The sequence below is a fragment of the Scatophagus argus genome, chromosome 18, assembly GCF_020382885.2.
Source record: "Scatophagus argus isolate fScaArg1 chromosome 18, fScaArg1.pri, whole genome shotgun sequence".
Classification (NCBI taxonomy): Eukaryota; Metazoa; Chordata; class Actinopteri; family Scatophagidae; genus Scatophagus; species Scatophagus argus.
The window spans coordinates 8708572-8734439 of NC_058510.1; the positions used below are offsets into that span (position 1 = coordinate 8708572).

At 42.4% G+C, this 25868-nt stretch overlaps 3 protein-coding genes across 3 annotated transcripts in view; 1 reads left to right on the forward strand and 2 right to left on the reverse strand.

Annotated features, from left to right (window-relative positions):
* Window positions 1-302: 302 nt before the first annotated feature.
* On the reverse strand, window positions 303-4305 carry LOC124049565 (transmembrane protein 236-like). Its single transcript, XM_046371353.1, has 4 exons — window positions 3824-4305; window positions 3492-3564; window positions 2649-2772; window positions 303-1960 (listed from the first exon to the last, which is right to left on the reverse strand). The coding sequence occupies exons 1-4, from the start codon at window positions 4093-4095 to the stop codon at window positions 1254-1256; spliced, it is 1176 nt and encodes a 391-aa protein (XP_046227309.1). The 5' UTR covers window positions 4096-4305; the 3' UTR covers window positions 303-1253.
* A 1432-nt stretch (window positions 4306-5737) lies between these two features.
* hacd1 (3-hydroxyacyl-CoA dehydratase 1) lies at window positions 5738-13932 on the forward strand. The gene is made up of 7 exons (XM_046371352.1): window positions 5738-6066; window positions 9029-9146; window positions 9672-9690; window positions 9804-9892; window positions 10116-10237; window positions 12124-12302; window positions 12524-13932. Exons 1-7 carry the CDS (start codon window positions 5948-5950, stop codon window positions 12604-12606), a joined length of 729 nt encoding a protein of 242 aa, XP_046227308.1. The 5' UTR covers window positions 5738-5947; the 3' UTR covers window positions 12607-13932.
* A 135-nt stretch (window positions 13933-14067) lies between these two features.
* The window catches only part of LOC124049563 (collectin-12-like), a 33762-nt gene continuing 21961 nt past the window's right edge, over window positions 14068-25868 (reverse strand). Inside the window, exons 3-10 of the mRNA XM_046371351.1 lie at window positions 23381-23503; window positions 18534-18620; window positions 17383-18426; window positions 16496-16993; window positions 16019-16155; window positions 15783-15892; window positions 15073-15218; window positions 14068-14976 (exon numbers count right to left, since the gene is read on the reverse strand). Coding sequence (XP_046227307.1) covers window positions 14957-14976; window positions 15073-15218; window positions 15783-15892; window positions 16019-16155; window positions 16496-16993; window positions 17383-18426; window positions 18534-18620; window positions 23381-23503 — 2165 coding nt within the window. The 3' untranslated portion in view covers window positions 14068-14956. The remainder of the gene's footprint in view (window positions 14977-15072; window positions 15219-15782; window positions 15893-16018; window positions 16156-16495; window positions 16994-17382; window positions 18427-18533; window positions 18621-23380; window positions 23504-25868) is intronic.

Sequence of the window (25868 nt, forward strand, 5' to 3'; positions counted from 1 at the left end):
TCCCTGTGGGTTTGGCCCAGTGAGTGACAACTTTCACTTTATACATAGTAATCTGATCTGTTGTTAAGCTGGCAACAGAGGTACACTTTATCAGAAATTAATAATCAGTTAAACACTAATCATCCAAAACTAGATATAGGTGGGTTCTGGTGGGTTAAAGACAGATTTGTGACAATATTGAATTAGCAAACTGATCTTCTCACAGTAGTGCAATGCAATGACAACAAGGGTCAGTATCAAGACAAATCACACAGCGGAAAGTGAACGTAATATCTTGAACAGATGCACCATTTAATGCTTTTTCACCTGCTAAATGTAATTGTTTGCATTATTTTGTTTGTGCCATTTTATCCTGCCCTGAGAATGTTTATCTCCACAAAAGTAGCAGCACTGTATGTATTTTAAGGGCTGTTGTGTTGTACTAGATCAGATTGTACGTGTGTAATGACACAGTATCTTCTAGCTGTCATTGCTCTTGTTCTCCGGACCGTGCAGGATTGCGGGAAAGAATGTGATGCGAATGTTTTGTACAATAATGACAGGAAACCTGCTCTCTTGGGTAGTGACTGTGAAGAAAGCAGATGAATTCCAATGTAAAAAGTCTGCATGGAGGTCAAAAACACAAGCCCACATACGCATGTTAGTTCAGGTCATGTCAGTATACTCTGCGCACATGATGAACCACACTAGTGAAACTTAAAACATATATTTGGATGATTTTCTTTATTAATCTTACCAAAATATATATGTATATGCTATCAATGATACAAACTCACACTGTGTTTTCCTTCTGTGAATATAACTTAGCAAAGAAAAACCTAATATGAACAACATGTATTTATGCTTTTACATATTCACTGCACTTTATGGTGGTAGAAAAAAGTCAAAAAAATCTCATGACATTACAGGTACATTCCAAAAGTATCCATGCATGGTGACGGGGGAGGGATTTTGTGGTTTAAAAAAAAGGATGTTTTGAACATGAAGGTAATAAATAATACATCGCACAACAGTCATTTGACACATAATGTCCTGCATGGGAAAACATTGCCTAAAAGCTCCCTTTTGGCCTGTGAAAAGTACCATCGTGCATTTTAACAAATTATCTCTTCTGGGTCGTGCGCACAAATTCATACTTTGGTTTGGTTGCAACAGCTTTTCATAAACTAGCTCCCTGCCCTTCCTGATTGTACCAACCTATTACTCCCACTGTATGTTTTAATGCTTCACTGACTTTGCCTGAAGTGTTGGTCTCAAAAAAACATCCTCTCTGTGTTGAAGACCCTCAGCTTGGTCATGAAGTTAAAATAGACAAAGGCCAGGCACACCAACAGGTTCTTCATCAGATATAGGAGGGGTGTGACAAAGCCAAAGAAGGCAATAAGGCCAACACGCACAAAGAAGAAGGGAAAGTCCTGCACAGCCACTCCTAGTGAGGAAAGCAGGGGGCTGTGGGGCATGACCACCACACGCAGGCAAGACAGGTAGCTGAAGATGTAGATGGGAAACACCCAGCCTGAGTAGTAGACCAGGGGGTGTCCTGCCACCCTCACCATCTCCACTGTATCCATCCAGAACATAAAGCTGTCCACAAACACATCTGCTCGGGCATCGCTGGCACACAGGAATCTCAGTGGACCCGTGTAGGCATATGGAGGTATGCGATAGGCTGTGGTGCTCGCCGATCGTGAACTCAATCCAGAGATACTAAAAGGTCTTCCAGTATTACCTGGTATCCCTGGGACTGTCCCGTTGGTCTCTGGTCGAGCCCCAGCTCCGTTCTGGTTCCTGTCGTTGAGCTGGCTTGCGCCCGGTTGCATAGGAGTCGGCACAGCTTGCCCGGGCACAGCTGGCCCCGGCACAGCTGGAGTGATAGGTGTTACTGGTGTTACTGGTGTTACCTGTTCTACATGTGTGAGGACAGTGGAAGGGATGTCAGCATCTCTCTCCATGTCATTAGCTGGGGAGAGAAAAGGAAAGATTTTCAGTCAAGTCAAAACAAATTATGTCCGAAATCCCATTTGCACAAGTTGCTTAAATTCATGTCGTATCTTGTTTTTGTATTGTGAAGAATTAAGCAAACATGACAAGAAGCACAATGTTCAGCATCATTTTATCTTGAACATTGTTTTCTCAAGGTTGTTGTGAGAAAATACGATAAAACATGCCACCACCAGATCAGAAATGTGATCGGAAAAATGCAACCATTAATCTGCTGTGTAGTTGGAGCCAAAGGGTTCACGAGACAGCTGACGTTAAAAATTGGGGAAAAGGATTGTGTTTTTTCAAGTGAACACTACATGAACAGCATTATACACAAACAGCCTCAATGCCTCCTTTTAGAAAAACATCACTGAAGTTTTGTCAATTCAGCACTGTTACAAGAACTGGCGTACAAATTTCCTGCTCATTTCCTCAGTCGCGCCAATATTTTTCAACTGCAGGCACAGAGCCAAAGAGTAAGAAGTTCAAATTGATTCTCTAAATTGTTCTGGATAAATGACATAAAGAACTGTTGTATTTGTTGCCCCTGAGCTCCTGCAATGTAAAGCTGGGCTGATATCACCACACAGGGTGGCAGAGGAAAGTTCAGGATCTATAGCACTAAGTGAGTGATTTGTGTAATGTGTTCAGAGAGCTGCGCTCACCCTGTCCGGTCAGTCTGCAGTGGCGAATCCTCTCCACAACGTCAATACAGATGAGCGAGAAGAGGACTAGTGATACAGGGAGCTCCGTGAATGTATCATCTTTCAGGTTGTTATTTATCTGAACCTGGGCCCAAAAACAGCCAATAAATCATTAGTTTTGACCAAACCATTTGAACTAATTCCTTACTCACTTCCAATCAGTTTACCTCAATAAAAATGAACCTTTGCACCAAGCATTTTCCTCTACATTGCTGACTTCCTCTAATACTGGGTTTGTGGGCCAAATTACTTGCTGCTCTGACATTTGCCTGAGTCAGGACTTCATGCCAACAGCACACAGAACAAAGCAGCCTAGCTGGTCGTCTTAGCAGAATTTATGGCTCTTATGTAAAAGACACCAGATAAGCAAGGGCCAAAAGGTCAGCTTGGGCTCTAGAAAGGACCACATAAAACAGCAAATAGGACCTGGGCTGCAGCCAGTGAGGAAGTGAAAATGTGCCTTGTGGACAGATGATTTGACAAGGGCAGCCTGGACAGGAAGAGGAACCAAGCTGCTTATCAGTCGCTCCTTGTCTATAAGACTTGATATTCCTCCTCTTAGAACCAAAAGGTTCCTCACAAAACATCACCTTTATCCCACTCATACCTTTCAAATTTTAAATATTTTTAACCCCACATGTAAAGTGTAATGAATATTTTTAACATCCCAAATAACTACAAAGATTCTACAGTTACAGACTGGCCTGGCAACAATACAGGTCAAAGTTCAGATTCTCAGAATACAGATAAATTGATAAATAAAGCAAATGAAACCAATGCCACATAAGCCACAGCATGTTGTACCTCAGAGCTGGCGATGAGAAAGGCAAAGCAGGGTAATGTGGACAGGATCACATATACGAGGGCTACAGGCCTCCTGATACAAAGACAAAGGAAGGGAAAGACAAAAAAAAATAAGGAAGGAAGACAAAAGCAGTCACAGGACTTGCTAACTCATGGTATTCCCAGGCCAAACCAGCTACAGGCCTGTTCAGACTCAAACCAGCTGGTCAGGTGTCAGGTCAATGCTGCACTGAGCGCACAGCTGCTGACTATACACAGCTAAGAGGAACACTCGACCTCCATTCCTGGCTCCCCAGGTGCCTGGCACCAGGACAAAGGCAGGAGAAACTCACCACTTCTTCCTCCCAATGAGGAACTTCTTCTTCATGAAGACCATATACTTCAGGGGCACCCAGACCAGCAGGGCGGTGGAGGTGACATAGGCAATGGAAGAGGCCACAATCAACCAGTAGGCCGTGCTGCCATCACCAGGGGGCTGCGCCGAGGTTTTCACCTTTGCTACAATGATGGCAAACCTCTGCATGACGATGAAAAGCGGCACGCACAGGCCTGCAAACTGCAGCACCTCGCACAGGGCGAACTTCAGCGTCCTCCCCGAGCCCATGCTGTGGTAGCTCAAAAAAAGAAAAAGAAGGGAGGGAGACGGGGGGTGTTGTCGCAGTGAGGCAAACCCCTGTCCCTCTGAGGGCTGGTCAGGCCTCGGAACAGTGCATTGTCTGCCCCCACTAGCATTTTCCACACACCACAGCCCTGGCTCTCTGGTCGCCCAACTGCTTACACTGCACTAGGCATTGTGTACCTTGATGTGACTGGCCCTTTACTCTCTGTACACAATACAAACAAAGTTTGCCTAACTGAAGGATATGTGTGTACTTCAGGCATCTCAATGAGATGATTTCGTCTTGAAAGTGTTACTTCAATCCTGTCTTATCAAAGGCATATAGTAGATTACCTACATTATGTAGCTTTGCATTAGTTACAGCCGTTATTCTACTTCATTCTCCAAAACCAGCAGACAGAGGTGGATTTAATAACACCTACAGTCAAGGCAACATCTATGGACAGTTAACTTAAACCATGATGCCACATGATGCCACAGAACCCCCCAGGGCACTTGTGGTTCCTCTCACATTAATACATCACCATCTAGTGGCAAGAAAAGCCAGCAACAGGCCTTCATTCTGGCCAAGTGAAAGCAGGAGCTGATATGATGAATGAATATCACTCGTCTCTTTAGCCCAAATACCATCCACACGCGGCAGCTTTCATGCTATGACCTTCTCTGTTCATGCAGTTTCCAGTCAATCTTGTTGACTTGTGCAGATAACCGAAACAACAGCTGAATTAAGTCATCTGGGTTGCCGTCTTTAGTTTACATTACATTCATATTTCTACAAGTCACCGTTAGAGGAGCTATTTTTAGATTCTGCTTTGATGGAGTTTCTCAGACCAATACAGTTTAACACCTGTAGATATGTTATGTCCTTGTGCCTGGAACCTCAATATCGGAAGCACAACTACTCTGCCTGGAGTTGTGGTCCTCCTAAACCAAACACCAGCATACCTCAGGACACAAGTTAAAGAAAAAAGGAAAGGAAAGTGGCAATTTTCCTATAATTGAGTAATCTCTGAATATCAATAACTCTACAGATTTCTACTCCCTCGATTTCATTATAATGTAGTCTTGACAAGACAAGACTTCAAGCTGCAGTTGTCAAATTCTGCAGGGTAGTTTAATATACAACAAGTCACATTTTACAAGCTCTTTTAATAACACCATAATATTTGTGAATGTGCAATCAGTGTGTGCTTTTTTTTGTTTTTTATATGATAAACTAACAGGACACACAGATGGGACCGTGTGCTCGTGTCTCTCCAGCCATGAAAACATGACAGAGCTGTCAGATCAGTGGTGGAAGTACTCAGAAATACTCTGTTAAGTAAAAGTCTTGTGTGGAAATGTTAAGGTAGGTCTACAAAGACATTAACCATGGAAGTGTACAAAAAGTAAAAATACTCATTATGCAGAATGGCCCATTTGAGAAAATATAAGCCCATCATATTATAATTACTGATGGATTTTACAAGCTCTTCTCATGCTGCCCTCTGAATTGTAGAAAGCGGCAGAAAATGGAAATACTCCAGTAAAATACAAGCAGGCTTACCTCAAATTTGTACTCAAGTGCAGTAGGCCTACTTGAGTAAATGTACTTAGTTACATTACATCAGTGCATCACAGGGGTACAAGGTCTCCAACACAGGACAGTGGCACAGGGACTTTGTGAAAACCGCCTGAGCTGAGGTCCACCGGCAGGCCACGCACTTTACGCAGTCCCGCGAGAGAGAGAGAGTGGAGCCGTGGGCGTATAGATGGATGGATGACCCCGCTGCTTCCCCTCCCTACCAGCCCCAGCTGTCAGCTCCCTTCCTGACTTCCCCACCCTGCCCCCGGTACCATGGCGTCCAGCGAGGAGGACGGCACGGTTGAGGAGAAGGAAAACAACAACAAGAAGAGAACGAAAAGCGCCCTCGCTACCGCATGGCTCACTTTCTACAACATCGCCATGACCGCCGGGTAAGCGCCTAACTCCGCCACCGTCGCCTGTTAAATAGGAAAAAAAATAAGCCTGTAAGATAGCTGCACCCTTAAAAAACTGTTGCTGTTTATAGGACTGTGCGTGCGTCTCTGAGTCGCGTCCAAAGTGCCTGTTCAGCTCACTGGAGTTCAAGGGGGTTGGGGTTGGGGGGGTAAAGTGCCGTGAATTTGAAAGTAAAAGATTAAAAGAAAAAGATGAAAATGCCAGCGGTGTTTATGTGAGTGTTTAAAACAATGAATGAATGGCGTTTGGCGACAGTGACAGGCTGGCGCTGCAGCCGTGTCCAAATAGGGCTGACTGCACGGTGTCAGCGTCAAGGCCCACAGCGCGTCCGACAGTTGCAGTGATAAGTATAGCTCAGGTCTGGGCCAGCGAAGTGCTCAATGGGCAGATTTTTTAATAACACCATAACATTTGTGAATGTGCAATCAGAGCGCGTTTTATTTGTTTATTTATTTAGTTGTTTTTCTTTCTGTGATAAACTAGCAGGGCACACATATGGGAATCGTCAGCTCGTGTCTCTCCAGGCATGAAAACATGACAGAGCTGTCAGATCAGTGGTGGAAGTACTCAGAACTTAGTTTGTAATGTGTAGAAATACTCCATCACAAGAAAAGGTCTTGCGTGAAAATGTTAGGTAGGTCTACAAAGGCATTAACCGTGGAAATGTACAAACTCATTATGAGAAAATATAATCTCATCATATTATTATTACTGATGGATTACATGTGCTTTGTTGCAGCTGGTTAAAGTGGAGCCCATTTTTATTTATTTCGATGTGAATCTGATAGTAAGTAAAGTTATCAAATAGATGTTGTGGAATTAAAAAGTACATTTCCCTCTAAAATGTAGTGAAGTGAAAGTGTCACGTAGCAGAAAAGGGAAATATTGAAGTAAAGTCTGAGTACATCACAATTGTACCTCAGTGAAGTACTGAGGTAACCGTAGTTTAGGCCTCTCACACAATAAATCTGAGGCGTCTGGAGATGATTAATGGGAGATCAATATTTTGGACTTTACTCGTTGATTTTTAGTGACATATTGGACTTTTTTTTTTACTTATGTAGAAGTAGAAAGATGTTATCAAAATATACTTAAAGTACCAAAAGTAAAAGAATTCACTAAAGAATGACTTATTTTGTAATACTGTATAATAATGGATTAAAGTTATTGATGCATTCATGTGTTCATGACTTTAATGTAAAAACTGGTTAAGGTCATTTAACTACTTCAAATAGTTTATCTGCTGTGTAGTTTGAGAATCTTTTTTGTTTAATCTTCACATCATAAGTAGAAACTAAGCAGCAGAAAATGGAAATACTCAAGTGAAGTTCGAGTAACTGGAGAACAGTGATTAAGTGCAGTACTTGAGTTAAAGCGTTCAGTTACTTTCCACCACTGATTACATGTTTGTTTACAGCCAGTCTGGACCCTCTGAAGAATGTTTTCTGCATAACATCACCGAGATTCACTGAAATGAAAGGGTCACTACACTCCAGTCATACAAACTTACTATCATCAGCTAACCCCTACTCAGTATTTACTGTTAATCATCCATCATATCATGGGCTTTATTTGTTTATGTGGTACACTTTGGTTTTTTAACTTTGTCTGCTTCTGCATCAAAGGTTGCTGAAGTTTATACTTTGACGTTCGATTACTGTGACACGCAGGCTGCGCTCACGCTGTCATTTCTCATACTTTCCAAACAAATGTCATCATTTAGAATACAATACAAAATGTATAAGAAGAGGGGTTTTTTTGCCTTATAGCTGGGAAAATTTAAAGTATCTCATTAGAAGTGAAAAAATGTTTGTTTGTTTTTTGTAAACAATGATACCACACTTTGATCGGTTTTAGCATCTCAAATGCAAGAATGCAACTAAACATCTTTGGGTTTTCGACTATAGGACTGGAGACTCAAAGAAAGGTTAATGGGCATTTTATTGTATCCTTTTTTTGTAATATTTTCAAATCAAAATGATTAATTGAAAACACAACAATCAGAATAAGCATAAATTGCAGCCCAATATTTAATCCAGCCGTTAGCCAGTTCAGCTGATCCTGCTAACAGTTCTGTGAGATAATTTTTCCAAGTCATAATCTGCTCTGAAGAAGTTTCAGTTTGACTTTTATGATGTTGTTGACTCAGTTTCAAAGAGGACAGACTGAGAAGACTGCTTTTGAACTTAACACCTGGATTATAAGAGTTAGTTTGGTCACATTTACCCAGAATTGTTCAAGTCCAAGTGAAGGGATATACAGATTTTTGTATTGACCTGTTTACCTGTGGGTTGTTCCAAACAGGTGTTTTTTTTCATCCCACAACGTTCACTGACTTTGTAGCTCCTGTCCCAGCTTGTCTGGGGATTGTAGATGTATAGGGGTTTCCTAGTCATTTGATCAAATGGAAAAAATGTGATCCTCAGGTGATCGTCAACTTGTCACAAAGGACAAATGGAAAGGAAGTGGATTTTATCAAAGAATGTTTTTAAACTAGAAGCAGCTGAAATTAGGAATTGTGCAAAACAAATACCACTTGGTCTTGGATACACTAACATGTCACCTATGAGTTCGTCAGTATAATCATTTCGTTTGTGTTTTATCGGGTCAGTCAGCACCAGCAAATATCTATTGTCTACTGTCTCATTATTGTTTTACACCATTAGGAAGCAGCACGATAGTTTTAAAACAGAGTGGCGCTCAGAGTATCTTAAAGCATAATCATATAAAGTGTCTATGGGAATCTGATTTTGATTGATTAGGACTTATAATAATATTTGCTAATATTTGCAGTAGAACATGGAGATGAAAAGTGCATGTAGGAAACTGGCACGCAGGAAACTCTGAACAAACCCTCCCACCGTCCATCCCATAAAGATCTGACGGTTCACACTGAATTGAGCCTTTACCTAATATAACTGTTTTTATTTCCTGCAGGTGGCTAGTTTTGGCCATGGCGATGATACGCTTCTACATCCAGAAAGGCACGCACAAGGGTCTGTACAGAAGTATAGCAAGGACGCTCAAGTTTTTCCAGACCTTTGCCTTAGTTGAGGTAAGAATTTGAATTGGGTTTGCTGTCACTTGTAGTTAAAAGCTACGTTTCCACTGGAGGAACTTTCCCCAGGGACACAGAGCCTTTGGAAGAGGTTTTACCGCAGGGACCAGGGTCTAAATTAAGATGAATTATTTTACCCCCAAAAAGTCCCTGCTCAGGGAATAGTACTTTCTAAAAACACAGGAACTCTGGAGGCGGGGCTTTTAGCACTAAATGGTTATAATTGGTTGAGTAATCACCGCATTTTATTTCAGCTATTATTTTTAAAAGTCTGCAGTTGCAAACCACTTTGTTTTATGTTTTGTTTGGAGTTGTAGAAGAGAGCAAATGACAGATGGGCCTTCCAGGAAGAAATGATCATCAGTTATACATCAGCAAGCTAATTTGCCTAATCTGTCTGGGTCTTTAGACTGCGGAGGAAATACAGACAGCAATAGACTTGTAGTTCCCTGAAAAGTAGTTCCTGGAACTTAAAGTACTGGGTACTCTGTTGTACTGATTTGTATGTATCTTGTCTTGCAGGTGGGACACTGTGCAATCGGTATGTGATGTATTTTGTTTATGGCTTATGAATGGAGTCAGATGTCAAATTTGTTTGTGTGCAAACATTTTCTCGGCTGTAAACTGTATTTTTTTTCTCCTGCTCGGCTGAAGGAATCGTGAGGACTTCTGTGATTGTCACCGGGGTTCAAGTGTTTTCACGCATTTTCATGGTTTGGTTCATCACCAACAGCATCAGACAGGTGACTGTCAGAGCACAGCTCAGATTCTGCTGCTGCTGTAGGGTTTTGTTTAGTTCAGTGTTTCCTGGGACAAACCTAATCAAGCGAGGCATCTTTTGTATGCTTATTGTAGCATCTGTGTAGCATCTTTTGCTTGTATGTATCATCAGTGCTCCCACATGTTTTGCAGGTGTGACTCATGTAAACAACTTTTCACTTTTTTTTTTTTCTGATTCAAATGAAGATCCAGAGTGAAGAAAGTGTAATCCTATTCCTGGTTGTGTGGACGGTGACAGAGATAACCAGATATTCCTACTACACATTCAGCCTGCTCCACCACCTGCCGTACTTCATCAAATGGGCCAGGTGGAGATGCCATTACACCGTGGCCGGGATCAGCTTGAATTGTCTTTACCGTGTCGGGACTTTGTGTTTGAGCATGTCGTCGTTGATCTGTCAGTTGCACCCCTGGCATGCTTCCCTCCCTGGGCCTAGACTGGCTTTACATCCGGACGTAGTGCAACCGTTTGTGTATTAAGTGTCACCTGGCTCACATAGAGAAGAGAAGCATGTGTGTGTGTTTATTGATTAGCACCTCATTAGCCATTCTGTGTCAATTATGGGCAAGCCAAGCTAACCGCTAACATTGTGCTCCTGTAATCCTGAAGAGAAGTTACAGAAGCCAGGCTGATATTTAGGGCTATTTTTGAGTGAAATATGGCTTATATTTCACTCAAAAATGTTTTTTTTTCATAACATGCAGATTCACAACAACTAGAATTTCTGACAAAGTTAGCAATCAGAAAGGTATCGTTTTAAACCCAAAGTCTGTATTATCAGCACACAAAAACATCCAGTTGAAACAACTGCACTGGTTATCAGTGAAACATGCTGACAGTCAACACATTTCTGAGTCCTACAGTGCCATAATGCCTGCCTACTACTGTATGAAGAGTACTTGTGACGTGGAAGTCTGGCCTTTGCGTGTCTCTCTGCTACAGTAGCTCAGCTGAAATTGGAGTCGTCAGGAGGAACGTCAGCTGTACACACTGATAGCTGTCCAACACAGAGGCTGGGCACCTTACGGCCCCAGAGATCTCACTTCATAATGCCGTAGGTTACATATTACATCGGCTCATTTACAAAGTGAGAAATTGTTCCACCTCCTGGTTAGCACAGGCAGACGTTCGCCAGCGAAATACAGATTTTTCTGCTGATTCATTGTGGCGTGTGATCGTTGCCAATCACTCTTTTGTCTTGAGTGTTGACTCGTGCACTGAATGCCACTCAACCCCCCCCCCATCTTTCTTTAAGCAGGGAGGAGATGCAAGGCCCCTGGGAGAGGGGCTCATGTTCAGCTGCTCCTGTTTTTAAGGCCATCTGTTTTGGTCATGGAATGTTAGCCCGACATTTCTCTCACATCCGCTGAGACGCCCCCCCCCCCGAGCATTTGCTGTGGATCGTAGCTGAATGCAGGATCTCTGTAGCCCTGAGTCACAACATGCGCTGTACTTGAGACGCCGTGTGCCATCACTGAAGTTGGCAGGTCATGTCACACGTGTGAAGTGTCATGCAGAAAGCCAAGAAGATAAGAGTTTGTGAGGAATTTTATGAAGAGTAGCTCTGCTTGGATTATTAAATGATTTTATGAAAAATTTGGTCATTGTCTTTTACCCACCAAAATACCAGTTATGATTCAAGTTGAGAGACTTTCTGCTGCATTTGCTGTGTTTGTTTTGCAAGTGATCATAGCTGTCACATTGTCACTGTAGTCATGAACCTCGCAATGGTCCAAACTACAGCCGCAACCTGATCATGCAGCTTTTCCCACTACAGCATCTCCCAAATCCAGTCAAATCACTGAGGATGCCCAGCTCTAACATGTAGTCATCGGCCCATCGTCGGTACTTCAGATTCTTCTTGATCGACTGGTTAGTTTTGTAGAAGCTGAGCGAGGATTTCTCATCTTCAGAATAAGCTCTGGATCCTTCTGTAGTTACGAACAGCCACTGAAGGATTTGTGATCACCATGAACATTGATGTGTCCACATGCATTGAACTGCTTATGCTTAGTCAATTAAGTGTGTTGTGTGTTGAACTCATCCTTGAGACGTTTCAGTGCAGCTTGTGTGTGCCAAATGCGTTTCCTGCCTTTGGACAACTGAGCATGTGTGTGTTTTCACATCCTCAAACATTAATTTCAGGAGTGTGTGTTGCAGGCGTGTGACGTCAATCAATCTTTTTCTTGCCAGATACAACCTCTTCATCGTCTTGTACCCCCTGGGAGTCGTCGGGGAACTGATGACCATTTATGCTGCTCTGCCATTCGTGCGCAGATCTGGAATGTACTCCATGAGGCTCCCCAACATGTATAACGTGTCGTTCGACTACTACTACTGCCTCATCATCGTCATGTTATCCTACATCCCACGTAAGGAGTGTTTGTGTGCCTTAAGAGAGAGAACCTGAAACTTGTAATTTAGGGTGAAAAATGTCTAAAACAAGATCAATCGTTAACATAGCAAAGCCTGTTTAGTATTATAATTATCTTCCGGAGCTATTTGGAGACTAAATCTCTTATTGTAACACACAGGACAGTAAGTTGGGAAAGTATTCTGTGACTGATCCTGTTTTTCTGTCTTTTTCGCCCAGTGTTTCCTCAGCTCTACTTCCACATGCTGCGGCAGAGGAGAAGGGTGCTTCACGGGGAGGTCATAGTGGAGAAGGATGACTAGACGAGCCACCACCTCATGCCTTCGTTTGAGCCAGCCCCGCCTCCATATCACCCTCACGTCCCCCACATCATGTCCGCCTCATCTTTAGCACCATCGGCCAACACATTCTTCAACGCGTGGGACCGGAAGAGCCGCACGCATGACGACCTGATCTGATGAGAGCTTTAGCCAGTGATAATCAGGAGGAAAGGAGTTTATCAGTGCTGAAGTGTTTCTCTGCAGCATTAATTCCTATCCGAGTGGTCATATTGGACACATGTTTACAGTCCCAGTGTTGCTGGAGCTTTGAGACAAAAGCCTGACGTTGTGTCTCAGCACAGAGAGATCCTGAGTCCTTTATTCACCCACCAGCCTCTCTGCAAATTGTTACACTGAAAATCATGAGCCACAACGCTGCGCCCGCCTGTCCGAAAGAGAAAAAGGTCAAATGAGACGCTTCTATGGAAATGTGAAACGAAACATGGGAGGAAGGTTGTAAGTTGTGACTCCTGAGTCGTCCCCACTTCATCCTCAACCTTCCCAGTTGGCAGTTTTATTATCTTTTAAGTGTTTTCCACCGCAGTGATTTCATACAGACTTAGTGTGGCTGTAACAAGAGGTCAGGTTTCAAAAGAGAATATTCGTAGTTCTATCATACCTCAACAATAAATCTACATTTAGACAATATGCTGCTTCTTTTGTGTATGTTTGTTTTACCTTATGTGTAAATGACGCAATGTGAAATGAGCAGTTGATTATTAATAATAAGCATATTTCTTAAAGATAATTTATTCACAAACTGAGCAAGCTCAGCTCACACTTAACATTTTCTCTGCTTGGCTCCACTCCTGCATTCTTGTATGCTGCTTTGATGTTTACTATGTCAGATTAATTTACAAGAGTGCATCTTGAAACAAATTTGAGTCTTCGAAAAGTCGCAGACGACGGTTTAGATTTTTGTGAGCACTCACAGTCTTCAGTCGCTGTTGTGTTTGTTTTTGTAACATAAAGAATCTCATGTCCGTGTTGATAAAAAGCTAGTTAGATTCCCTCCTACGAAAGGTGCTATTGTAAGATCATTTCAACCTTCTGTGCAGCTGAAGAAGAGACTGTGATTGGATTTGACCTAAAGTAGGAAACCAGGATGTGAAATGATGGAGAGGAAATGTTAATCAATGAACTGCATAGCCCACGGTTATTTAAGACAGTCAACTTTTGTTAATAATCTGGGTTCGAGGAGATAAAACAGTAAAAGCCAAGTCACTGGAAAAGTTATTTTTCAAGAACAGAACAATAGAAATGTGAAAATACATTTTTTGTGCAAAATCAATAAACTAAATTCTACAATATTGTGCAGAGTTTTGTGATGACCCTCACACTGAATCACGTCAACAGATAATTGACAGATAATCAGATACTAGATCAGTTGATCTGATTTGCATTTAAAAAAGGAGAAATAAGCCAAAAGATGCAAACACCTCAGGGATTTTACACATTTATTTGTGAATGTTTCCTTCATTTTTTTGTAGTGTTGTTTAAACCGAAGTGTTTTTTTTGTTTTGTTTTGTTTTTTTGTATAACAGGAAACGGTACCTGAGTGCAGAAAATGGCACATTTTAAATTTGTAGGCAGGATCCACAGATTCATATTCATAAACATATATGTGTGTCTGTAATAGTGAAAAATAAATCTCATAATCACAAAATGCTGTCTCATAAAAGAGTATCAAATTGTAAACTTGCAGTCTTGAACAAAAACTGAAGCTGATTGTGACATTCTTCTGTATTTATGTGTAACTACTTCATTTGTTTCTACTCAAATAAATGAAAATGCTATATAGACATTCATGAGGTTAGATAACAGGCTCCTCAAAGATAGCATATCAGCGGCATTATGTTTTTTGCGCATCATTTTGCACCTTTTTAAGACAATTTCTTATTACGTAAAGCACTATGGTAAGTCCACTTGGCTTCATAGAATTCATAATTTCCTACAAAGTTGCATGATGAAATATACATTCAGATATTCAGTTGCACATAGAATACAGTTTTATATAATGTATTTCAAATAACCATAAAAAACATTTTTATATATATAAATCAATTGGTAATTTGGTACTTTAAAAAATAAAAGTCCCCCTTCTTCGATTGCCCTGCTGTATTGCACTTGCGGGTAAAGTTGGACTGGGTTCACTTTGGAGGAGAAATTATTTCCTTCAGCATTGGAGAGACGTTTGTTGCTGCAGCCCTGGGCTGATTTCAAAATTGTCCCTTTGCTCTCTCCGTACGGACTCTCCATGTGCTGTGTCAGTGGACCGGGGTCACATGGGGGAAGTCTAGCTGCTCACTGCAAGCTCCCTTTCAAGACGTCGCTACGATCCATGCGGTCTGGCTGCAGAAGGAGATACAGAACTATGTTAGGACACGTTGGAGAATATCACCCTCAAGATACTTTGGAGCAGGAAGAAAAAGACAGAAATAGACATACAGGTCTCCATTTCCTTCTCACAGATGTAGCTTATGAGGTCTTCACAGAAGAAATCATTCCATAACCCTTCGTGGATGAGCCCCGCGCAGTCTTCTCCTATTTCATGTCCGTGGCCCCAGTTGTCAGGCTGACCAGGCTTCCACTTTCTGCAGGCAAACAACCGGGGGCGATCACACATAAGATTTACAGTATTTCATTTCGTCGAACAGCCTAGTGGAAAACCACACCAGTGGGAGGGAGAATAAAAGTGAATAAACTGTTGCAGGAACTGAAGCTGGATCAGATTACTTTGCCAGGTTTTGAAATTGCAACTGAGACCACCGGTGTAGATCTTTGAGGTTATCAAGGATTCTATCCAGTGTTGCTGTGCAGACTTTATCAGCTTATCCTCAATTTACATTTTCAAGAGCTTTCGTGTTTGTCTAAATCTTGGATTATTGCCTTTTGTTGTCTTGTGCACACAAGTAAAAGACCATGAGCTGTTCTGATAGGTCAACCCTAAATAAAGTTTTATTGAATGTCAAAGTATTTGTTTTGTTTGGGCAGCATATATCTCAGAGCAAACAGAAGGTTGAGCTTTTCGCAAGCCTTTGCATGCTCACTTGTCATTATTACTGGAAAGCAGTATTTTTTGCACAGCTCTGAAATAAAGTATTTATCCAGGGTAAAATCTTCCTTGTGATAGAGGTAATTTCTGATTTGATACTGACGTGAAAGCAGGTTCAGTTCCATCCAGCCAACGCCAAACGTTCTCCTCCTCCCTGTCAGTCAGACCCATCCAGAAGTAACCCTTGCCATAGGTCTGCTTCTTCAGCCATTTCTGAGGTCACACAAGGACAGAGTAAAGTCTGAGTCACAAGTTACTTCACACATTACACAGCAATGACATGTTTTCCTTCCATTACATAACAATTTAAGAGCAAAACACACAACCACGATTAGTTACCTGTTCTTCCATATCATTGATGATCAGCAATGAAGCAGACGTTGATTCACAGGTTGCCTTCGCGTCATCAAAACTGTGCAGGTCTTTGGAGAAAAAGTAGCACTTGTCTCTGTAGTTTACCCACTCAGAAGGGCATCCTGTAAAACATTGAGTTATTTCATTTAATCAGTCAAAACCACGCTATCAATGGTGATGGATTATCAAATCAGTATACCTTAAAACCGTTAATTATAAAACAAAAAAAAGGCATTTTGCGAAATGTGCTTACTTGCTTTCTTGCGATAAAAACAGGGAAGACCGATACCACTGGCATATTTGTACAGTAAATGGCTGGTTAGTTGTGTTTAGTATAAAGAGTGAAAAAGCTGGACTGGTTGCATCCAAAGGCAACAAAATCAGCCTGTCCTCCCAAATAAACCCTCCACAGCCATGTTGAAATGTGATACCTCGACAGAAACTTAATGAGTAAAGTTATACCTGGAGCCCATAGTGTGGGAGCTACTGCCTCATCCTGCATGGACACAGGGCCTAAAGGAATTACTGGAGCTCGGAACGGAACCCCTGGATGTCCCGGCGGGCCTGGTGGCCCCGGTGGCCCCACTGGTCCTGGCAGTCCCCTTGGGCCCTGCTCCCCAGCTGGTCCCATCGAACCTCTGATACCTGGTGGGCCCTGTGCCCCCTGAGGACCAGGTTGTCCATCTCTTCCAGGCAGACCAGCAGAACCTGGCTCCCCTTTAGCCCCAGGAGGTCCGGCCCTCCCTCCTGACCCTCGGGAGCCCTTGGAACCAGGGCTACCAGGTACACCTGGCAGTCCTTTTAACCCTGGCAAACCTGGGGGTCCTGGGACACCCTGTTCTCCTCGGGGTCCTCGTATACCTGGAGCACCCTTTTCTCCTTTCTCTCCTTTCTGGCCAGACTGACCAGATGGTCCCTGAGGTCCTTTGTCCCCTTTTGGCCCTCTGGGACCCGGAGGACCTAAAAAATGAGACATGGTACAAAATAGTGAAACTAATGGTTAAATGAGGAGTTTGATATGAAGCTACTCACAGTAGTTGGTTAACTTAGCTTAGTAGTCTGGCACATAATTCCAAGAAAAAAACACTTTTGTTTTTGCACTTTGGTTTTGGTGCAGAGTAAACAACAGAATAAACAAACAAAGAATTGTTAATGAGTTTTACAGTACTGATAGGTGGATTTTGTTCTGTCAGCCTAGCTATTTCCCTACTTCCAGGCTTTGTGCTGAGCTAAGATAACCAGCTGCTGACTGTAGCCTCATATTTAATGTAAAGATGCGGTGTCAATGTCCTTTACCTTTAATTAAAACTTTTTCTTTAGTAAAACACACTGCAGCACACAAATCTCACCCTTTAAAATAGTGAAGTTGGTTATTAGTTGTGAGTGCCTTGTGTCCACCAGCTTCATCTCCTCCATGACAATAGTGAGGTTGGTGACTTCCTTGTCCAGACGCGCAGCCAGCTCTTCCTGCTGGGACCTCAAGCTGACTGCATCAGTCCTGACATCTGCGACGCTGCTGTTGAGGTTTAGCAAGAAGTCTGAGTGACGGCCGACGGTCTCGGAACAAGTGCGTAACTCATTCAACTTAAGGTTGATGGCACCCAGGAGCTGCGTAGTGAAGCTGATGTTGCCAGTCACAAAGTCCATACTCTGCTCTGACTCATCCAGCCGCACCTCCAGCCGGTCAAACTTGGTGGATGTGATGTTGCCAAAATCCCTCTGCTGGTCCAAAATCTCCCTCAGGGTCTGGTCATGAGCTTCAGCCAGGCCGCTGGTGTTCTGGAGCTCGTTGGCCATATAAGCAAGCTGCGATCCCACGTCTTCCAGGCTGTCATTGTTGGCCTTTGCAAGAGCTGAGGCATTACTGGCCATGACCTGAAGGTTTTCCACCTTACTACGAAGCCAGTCAGCATCAGAGCGTGTCTGTCGGGCTGTCTGCTCGAGGCTCTGAAAGTCATTGCGCATTTTCTGGATGGCCTGGCTGGTGTCATCGACCGAGCGCTGCAGAACAGCGATGAGGTCTCTCTGCTGGGCCTGGGTGAAGTTGAGGCGGCTGATGCTGAGCAGCACGTGGTCCTGAAATTTCATCTGCTGCTGGAGTTCTCTCTGCAGCCTGGCTGTGTCATCTTGCAGACCCCCAATGATGTTGCCATAAGACTGTAGGGTGCCATTTACAGAGTGCAAGGTGGCCGTGTTGCTATCCAGAAGTCCCTGAAAGGAGCCCTGGTTGCTTTGGATGTCTGAGCCAATGCTCTCCAGCCGACTCAGCTTAGCTTGATCGTTGTGGATGCGTTCCTCCACCGCAGACAGCTGCCTCTGAAGAGTCCAGATGTTGTTCTTAAAAGCCTGGATCTCTGTGGTGGTATTCTCTGACTTCTCTCCTGCTTGATCATCTGAGTGCAGAGATTTTTACAATAAATCACAAAAGGAAAAAAAAAATCATCCTCCATCCAACTCCAGCGCTTGTTCCAGTTTAAACTCACACACCAAAGAAACTTACCTAGCTTTTTCAAATCAGTCTCAACGGCCATTATCTTTCCTCCATAGTTTGCAATACCTTCGGACACACTGTCAACTCTCTGCACCACTGAAAGAAAAAATAGGACAGGTAGGACAAAGGTTGGTGCCTTCACAGGCTCTGATCTTTATTAACAGACTAAAATTGCCTGCAACCACAGACATCATATATGAAAGGGATCAGAGAGGAAACCAATGAAATTCACTTACAGATACTATAAGAGATGTGTCTACGTATCTTGTGGGCATGTAATAACGGTAGACTTGATTAATGTAATCTCTTGGGATTAGGCCAGATCATTTAGTGCAACACAGGTGGAGAGATGTGGAAAAAGCGGACTGCAATTAAATTGAGGTTGGGAAGGGAGGCAGAAAGGAAGATTCAGCAAAGATGGAGTGGGTGGTCAAATACTGAATGAACCTAGTAGGTGCGTGGGGAGACACTGACGAGGGCTTCGGGGACAGGAAGTGACCTGTGTGTGTGTTAGGGGGGGGTCTTCAGTAAACAGGCGGATCAAAGACAGCTCAGAGACAGATGCTGTGGCAGGGACACTCTTCACGCCCCCACAGGCGACACCAGCATTCATTTCCTCTGGAATGTGTCTGGGATTCCAGGGAATGAGCCCACTTCTACCACCAGCCTCACCAGGGGGACACATCCTCTAACTGGGAACTGCAGGGGCTCCTCTGCTGGAAAGCTGCATCCCAGCTTTCACCTTCAGAGGTCAAATCACCAGAGAGACGCGACGAGCCAATTTAAAATGAGGACACAGATAAAGCTTTTTATCCATGGCCTGATTAACTCCAATAGTGGCTTTTATTCTGTGGGATAATAGTCATCCACTGGTTTATATCCAATGTGCGTTACATTTAAAGCAAAACTTCATTTGATTTGCTGCCAAGAGTGGATGAGAAGAATATGAAAACGGTACTGACATCTCTGCAAGTAAGCAAAGCAAGCTTTAGTCCCAAAATGTGAAACAACTCCTTTAAATTTAAGACTTCAAAAATGAAAAGAAAATTATTTTTTAGGTTCCAGACTGCAAATAGAGAAGAGCTTTTACAGTTATGGCAAAAAAGGTCTCTCAGTTTCCTCTGAGTAATTGACACTGAAATGTTTGGGAAACTTCAAATTGAAAATGAATGTTTAACCAACGTGGTCAAAGCTGTTTTTTGTTTCCTTTCTTCACCCTGTTAGACGTCCTACAAATGCACCTAAAGTCATCTCATGGAACAAATAAACGCATTTAAAACCACACGAACCAATAAAATGATCCAGGGATTGCCACATTATTTTTAGTTATGAGAGAAAATGGTCAGCTGGACAGGAAATGTTCCACACATCAAACTAAACAGGACAAATTTCCAGACAAAGATCACACAGTTGAGCACTACAGAGCTCACTGCGGAGCACAAAAGACACTTTGACTTCAAGTCCACAGGCCGAACCACAGGCTGCACCCAGGGCACATTGTTTCTTTCACCAACACTTACACAAACTTCAGCCTGGAAACTGAAGCTAACACAAGCAGAGTCCCACACACACTTTCTGGAGCTTTTTACACATGATCTGTCCATGTACTGGCCTCCAGAGAGACTCACTGCATCACAACATGAAAAAATTCAGCATAAAACACACGTGCAAAGAAGTTGCAACAGGGGTGCAGAGGAAAACATTTTTCAGCAAAGACTTTCTGGGTCCGAATGTTGTAAAAATGAGCTGTTTTGTACCCAGTGTGACTGCTTGCCAGAATTGCGTGGGTGGTTCTTATAACAGTCTGCATGGTCTTGTAAAATCCAACTTCCTCATATATGTATATAATCAGTAAGAAATAGTAAAAATAGTTATGAAGTGAGTAAACTGTAAACTCCACGCTTTGGTTATTTTAAAATTTCTACGAGCCTCAGGGCAGGAATCTCAATACCCACTGCACAGCTGAAACTGTCTGTGAGATGAGATTCTTGATTTACCCACTAGAAAGAAAAGGAGCTGATTAACATGCTCATCCAGTGTGCTTTTGATTATTATCTTATATTTTATCTGTTTTCATGACAATTGTAATAAGTCTAATGATGTCTGTGAGGCTAAAAAGATGGTTCTGGTGGCCTGAAAAGCAGACTGCAGGCACTACTGCATTTTATTAGTGCTAAAGCACATGCGATCTAACTGTCATTTAAAGTCCTGACAGTTTCAGCTTCTAACAGCCAATGCTGTAAATACTCAGAATATGAACATGTATGTAAACAATGTAAATATATGCAAATAAAAGGAGCATGTTGTAATGGAGCTGATGTCAGGACTTTGGCAGGTAATTGCAATTCAAACATCATCAGTCTGACAGTGTGAGCAACAAATTGTGTCTGAGTGAGTGATGGTGTGTTTACATCTTGTTTCATTGTCAGAGAAAACAGATTCAAAACCATTCAAAAGTTTAACTGTGGCCATGACAGTAGCACAAGTAAACAAGTCATACAGTCGCCAAACCGACTGTATCATCTTCAAGCTTAAGCCCGCTTGCGTTGGCCAACATTAGCGACTATAGGTCATCACAGCAGATCAAATGAGGCTGTAGGGGGAAAATCCCAGAGTGAACTGAACTGAGCTACTGAGCTACTGAGCTACTCCTGGATGTGGACAGGACTTGTTTACTCTTTATTTACATTTTAAGATGTTAAAGACACAGATTCAGTCTCCTCTTTGTAACACTGATGACGTGTGAAAGATGTTTAGCTTCTATGATATTTTTTGTGCACATTTAAAACCAGTTGGTCTCGGGAGTGTGATGAAATGCACAGGTTATGTCCTCATCCAGTCACTTTCCTTTTTCTCTCTGAGGAAAATTATTGGGATTTAAATCCTCCATAGTCCAGAGGATTACCTCATATTGCCTTTAGTCACGTCAATCAAGACAACAGGCTGAACGGGAGATGACAGGAGGTCACTGAATCCCTGCCAGACTTCTGAGGTTAAATTGCATCAAAACAGCCACACAGAGGACGCTCCTGTGGGTCATTTATGGAGGACAAAGAGAAGCACACATGTTAAGTGCATAGAGCACTCTGGGTCTCACAACATAACCATCTGGAGATGGGAGTGTGTTTAGGCTGAGCTGTAGTTCCCTGGACAGAGCAGTGCTCCAGTGCCAGTAAAAACCCAATTTCAGTGGGTTCTGCTGGAGTTGCACTGAGTTCACTCACTGCTCATCTGGGATCAATTAGGTCCGCATGAAAACATGCACTATTGAACAAGTAGGACTAAGCTGAGCTCAGAGAGTAAGAGGACATCATTGTTAATATACTCAAGACACACAGATAACCCCCAAACATGTTAATGTTGCCATTTTAACAAACTGAGAAAAAGAAGGAGAAACACAGTTACATATGGGAGTCTTTAGCATAATTATGGCAGGAACATTCAGAGTTCAGTTCTACGAAAGACATTTCCCAACCTGGAAAAAAACTGAAAAGCCAACCAGGAAGTTCAGCTCCACAAAGACTGAGGGCCCTCCCTGGAGGTGTGAGCTTTGGGGGTTTTGGTAAAATAAACTGAGAGAAGGTGGAGACAGAAAAGCTGAAGCACAGAGTTTAAACTTAAAAGATCTGTTTACCCACATGACAAAGAAACATGCTGTGTTTTCTGGCTCCAGCTCAATACAATGGGGGTCAATGACTTTTAATTTGCAGGGCTCCCAGGATTGGAAAGCACATTTAATAAACTTGACAGCAACCTTTCTTTCCCAAAATCAGTGTACCGTGAACAGTTGTCATTGGATCAACAGTCCCTATAAAAATGTTGACATTGAGATTTATAGAAACTAATGGGAACTTTATTAATGGGGATGATGTCGATAAATTCTTCAAATGCACTTTTTAAATGCTCTGTGTGTTGCAAACATAATCCCATTCGACTCTATTGAATTGAGGCAGCAGGAGAGAGTGCCAGAACTATGGTTTCTGCACGGCTGCACTGGAAAATACATTTATTCACTTTTTGGCTGAGAATTAGACAGGTTTATCAATACCACTCTCATGTCTGTACACTAAAAATACACTAAAGAGACTGTTAGCTTAGCAAAGAGTGGAAACAGGGGAGAGCAGCTCACAAAGATAACAAAATGTGTTAACCACCACCTTTAAAGCTCACGATTTAACGTGACTTAAGTGTGGCTTTACGTGATGATTCCTGGTCAGGCGTAGCAACTTCCTGTCTCTCTCCATGCAGTTACCAGACAACCAATGAATTTTACTACCTTCCAACAGAACCAGCCCAGTTGATTCCCTCAGCAGTTGTGCTAAGTTAACCACCAACAGGCCACAGAGCGTAGTATCAGTCTTTTTCATCTAACTCTATTAACTGACCCGTTATCAGTATGTGCTAGTGACTCCTGAGAGAAAAACTGTAGATTATTTCTGATAGGTGTGGTGGGTCCTCTCCACGTATTTTCCATTACAAATCCATTGCCCTTAAATAATGACAATAAAACCTTGCCAAAGAACATTCATGCCAGACTTGGACATGCACTCTGGTCTCAAGGCACTCCTTCTTGCTCTCACACAAGCACACACAAGAGGTCTCAGTGTACTCATACGTTCATCAAACAGCCAATGCTCTTATGTTTTGGCAGCCCTAAAAGAAACCAAATGATGTGTTTGCACGCCCGCTGTCTCAGCACAGTGTAAGCAAATCATTTTAACATTTTAGAAAACAAATTGCATCAGTGAGGTGATGTTTAGAAATGTTTGTCATCTCGGGCCCCTATAATTGTACCCATCAGATCACAGTGGGAGTGTAGAGTGTAGTTTAGCAGACCAAACGGAGCTTCGGCTTACCTTTATACCCAAGCACAGCAACAGCGATGGTCAGGAGAGTACACAGCACATAGAGCAGAGCTATGGAGGTCTTCAATGCCCATTCATTCTTACACTTGGTGCACTGGGTGCCCTCCTGGATCCCTGAGCAAAAAGAATGGAGAATACCACATGATTCAATACATTTTTTCTGCCTATTGTACATTTGTCTGGAGAACAAAGGTCTAGCTTTGGTGTTAGCCAGGGACTCTCCACATCCAAGAGTCCCACATCTGCACAAATAGCCCTGGAGTCTACATTAAAGAGTCCAGCAGTTCCCTCAGGGCCCCGGTGGTGAAGGGGCAGGGAACACAAAAACAATCCCCCCCGCTGACTTGTTTACACTCAGTGACATGCTTATTTTCCTGAACTCAGCCTTCACTCAGCAAAACTTCGTCTTTTTCAGTCAACGTCTCTAATGTGCACACAGATTCATTCCCACAGAAGCTCAAACAGACTTCATGAGTTTTACACACTGAAAGTTTGTTCTGTTCATTTATTCTTTGGTGTGACATTGAATGCTGCCTCTCTGTGAATCTGCACCTTTTAGTCCTCTTTGTGCAGTTTCAGTTGACTTTGGAGGCAACCTAAAAAAGCTAGTGGGGACACTTGTGGTATATTCGTTTCCAAGGATATCTTTCATGACAGATGAGCGGCGAGATCCACGGTGCTGACGGGAACACAGCTGTGTTTCATTTCCAATTCAGGAAGTGTGTGTCTGCTTATGAGTGTGGGTGTGTGTGCATGTGTGTGTGTGTGTGTGTGTGTGTGTGTGTGTGTGTAAACGTTCGGGGTGCAGTATGGGGGGTTCTGGTTTTCATGCACCTGGAATGAAGCTTGCTTCACATTTACAATATGAAGGAATAACTCTTATTCAACATGGTAAGACGAACAGAGTGGTACATCACCATCTGAAAGCCAGTCAGTCACATGATCATTATTCATCAACCTGTAATGTGCAAGGACCATTTAATGCCAGAGATTTTACCACACATCGAGTACAATTGCACTGTGGTAGGTGAGGTAATAATTTGTTAAATAAAAAACGCAGCATCGATTGGCTGGTCTGGGTCTCAATGGGAGTTTAGATTCCAAAGTTAACAACTTGACTCTTTCTTATAGGTGTGAAGGGATCCTTAATGACCACCAAAGTGCTTAGACCTCAGTTAAACACTAAGTCCAGCTGGAAGGGTGGCGGACCTGAGAGAACATGAGATTTTCCGTAAAGAGCGCTGGCAAGTGCTGCAAAAAAGTATAAAAGGGTTTTAAACATAATACTATTGTGATTTTGATTCTTTGCCAATAACAACACCACCTCAAAGGCCAAAAAACAGACCTATTTTAATTCATCTGTCCAAAGCTGCAGTCAGAAATGACTGTATAGGTTCACATCAAGCACCCATGTCATCTAGAAACACTGTCACAATTATATAGTTTGTCCATTAGAAAGAAGTCAAAGGAACTGAAATTGTTTTGTTACTTGTCTATGTGAAAAAATACATCTGGCAAATATATTGTTATTGTTTTTGCTTGTTTTTTTTACATTCCAAAACAATAACATCATTATCGAAAATCCATTGTCAGCCAGTCTAGACAAACAAAATCATCTTCACATCATCTTCACAGCAGAATAATAAAATTAAATCACCACCCCTCAGACCAAATAACAGTCCTACTTTATCTGTTTTTTTTTTCCTTAAAGCTGCACTGAAAAATCTGTCAATAAATCTTAAACACGTGTTCCCAAGAATGACAAGTCCATGTATTTCGCCAAACTGTTCCAAAGCACGACATCTTTACATAAACCAAATCAGCTATTGGTGACATTTGTCGATTTCTTGCCAAAATCTTCACATCTTCAAAGCAAGCAGGTCGTTATCTGGGGAAAAACGTTTTAACAGAGGGATGGAGAGAAGGAGGAAATAGCTGAGAGGCCTGATGAGAATTAAAAAAAGGACAAACTAGAATTATGGCCTTGTGGTTGTAGGCCTCCGCCAACCAGTTAAGCTGAAGTTCACATCCATGTCTGCCCAGAGTCAAATAATATATGGAGTGAAGACTCTGAAGGAATTTAATCAAAGGTATTAAGTGTAGTTCTTGGTGAGTTGGGTACTACACAGAATTGGGTAAGTTGTATTACATATTATTAGTTAATTGGAAACTAATAAGCTACTTCTGCCTGTGTAGAGTAATGTGTTACTGAAAACACTACCTTTTTTACTTTCAGCAAGAGAAACACAACCACAGGCATTTTAAAATGTAACAGGGTGATGTTTCAAGTTTGTTGCAGTTCACTACAAATCCAGTAGTAGGCGATATTGTATAGCCTTATGAAGGCGCTCTGTTCGAAACTCGGCCCCTGATTGGTCGACAGACTTAATCCGCGGATGATGGGATTGCCAGTGGACAGCTAAGAATAAGGCTAACAAATTCAGCGTTGGATTTGACATTACTTGTTTAACAAAGTCTC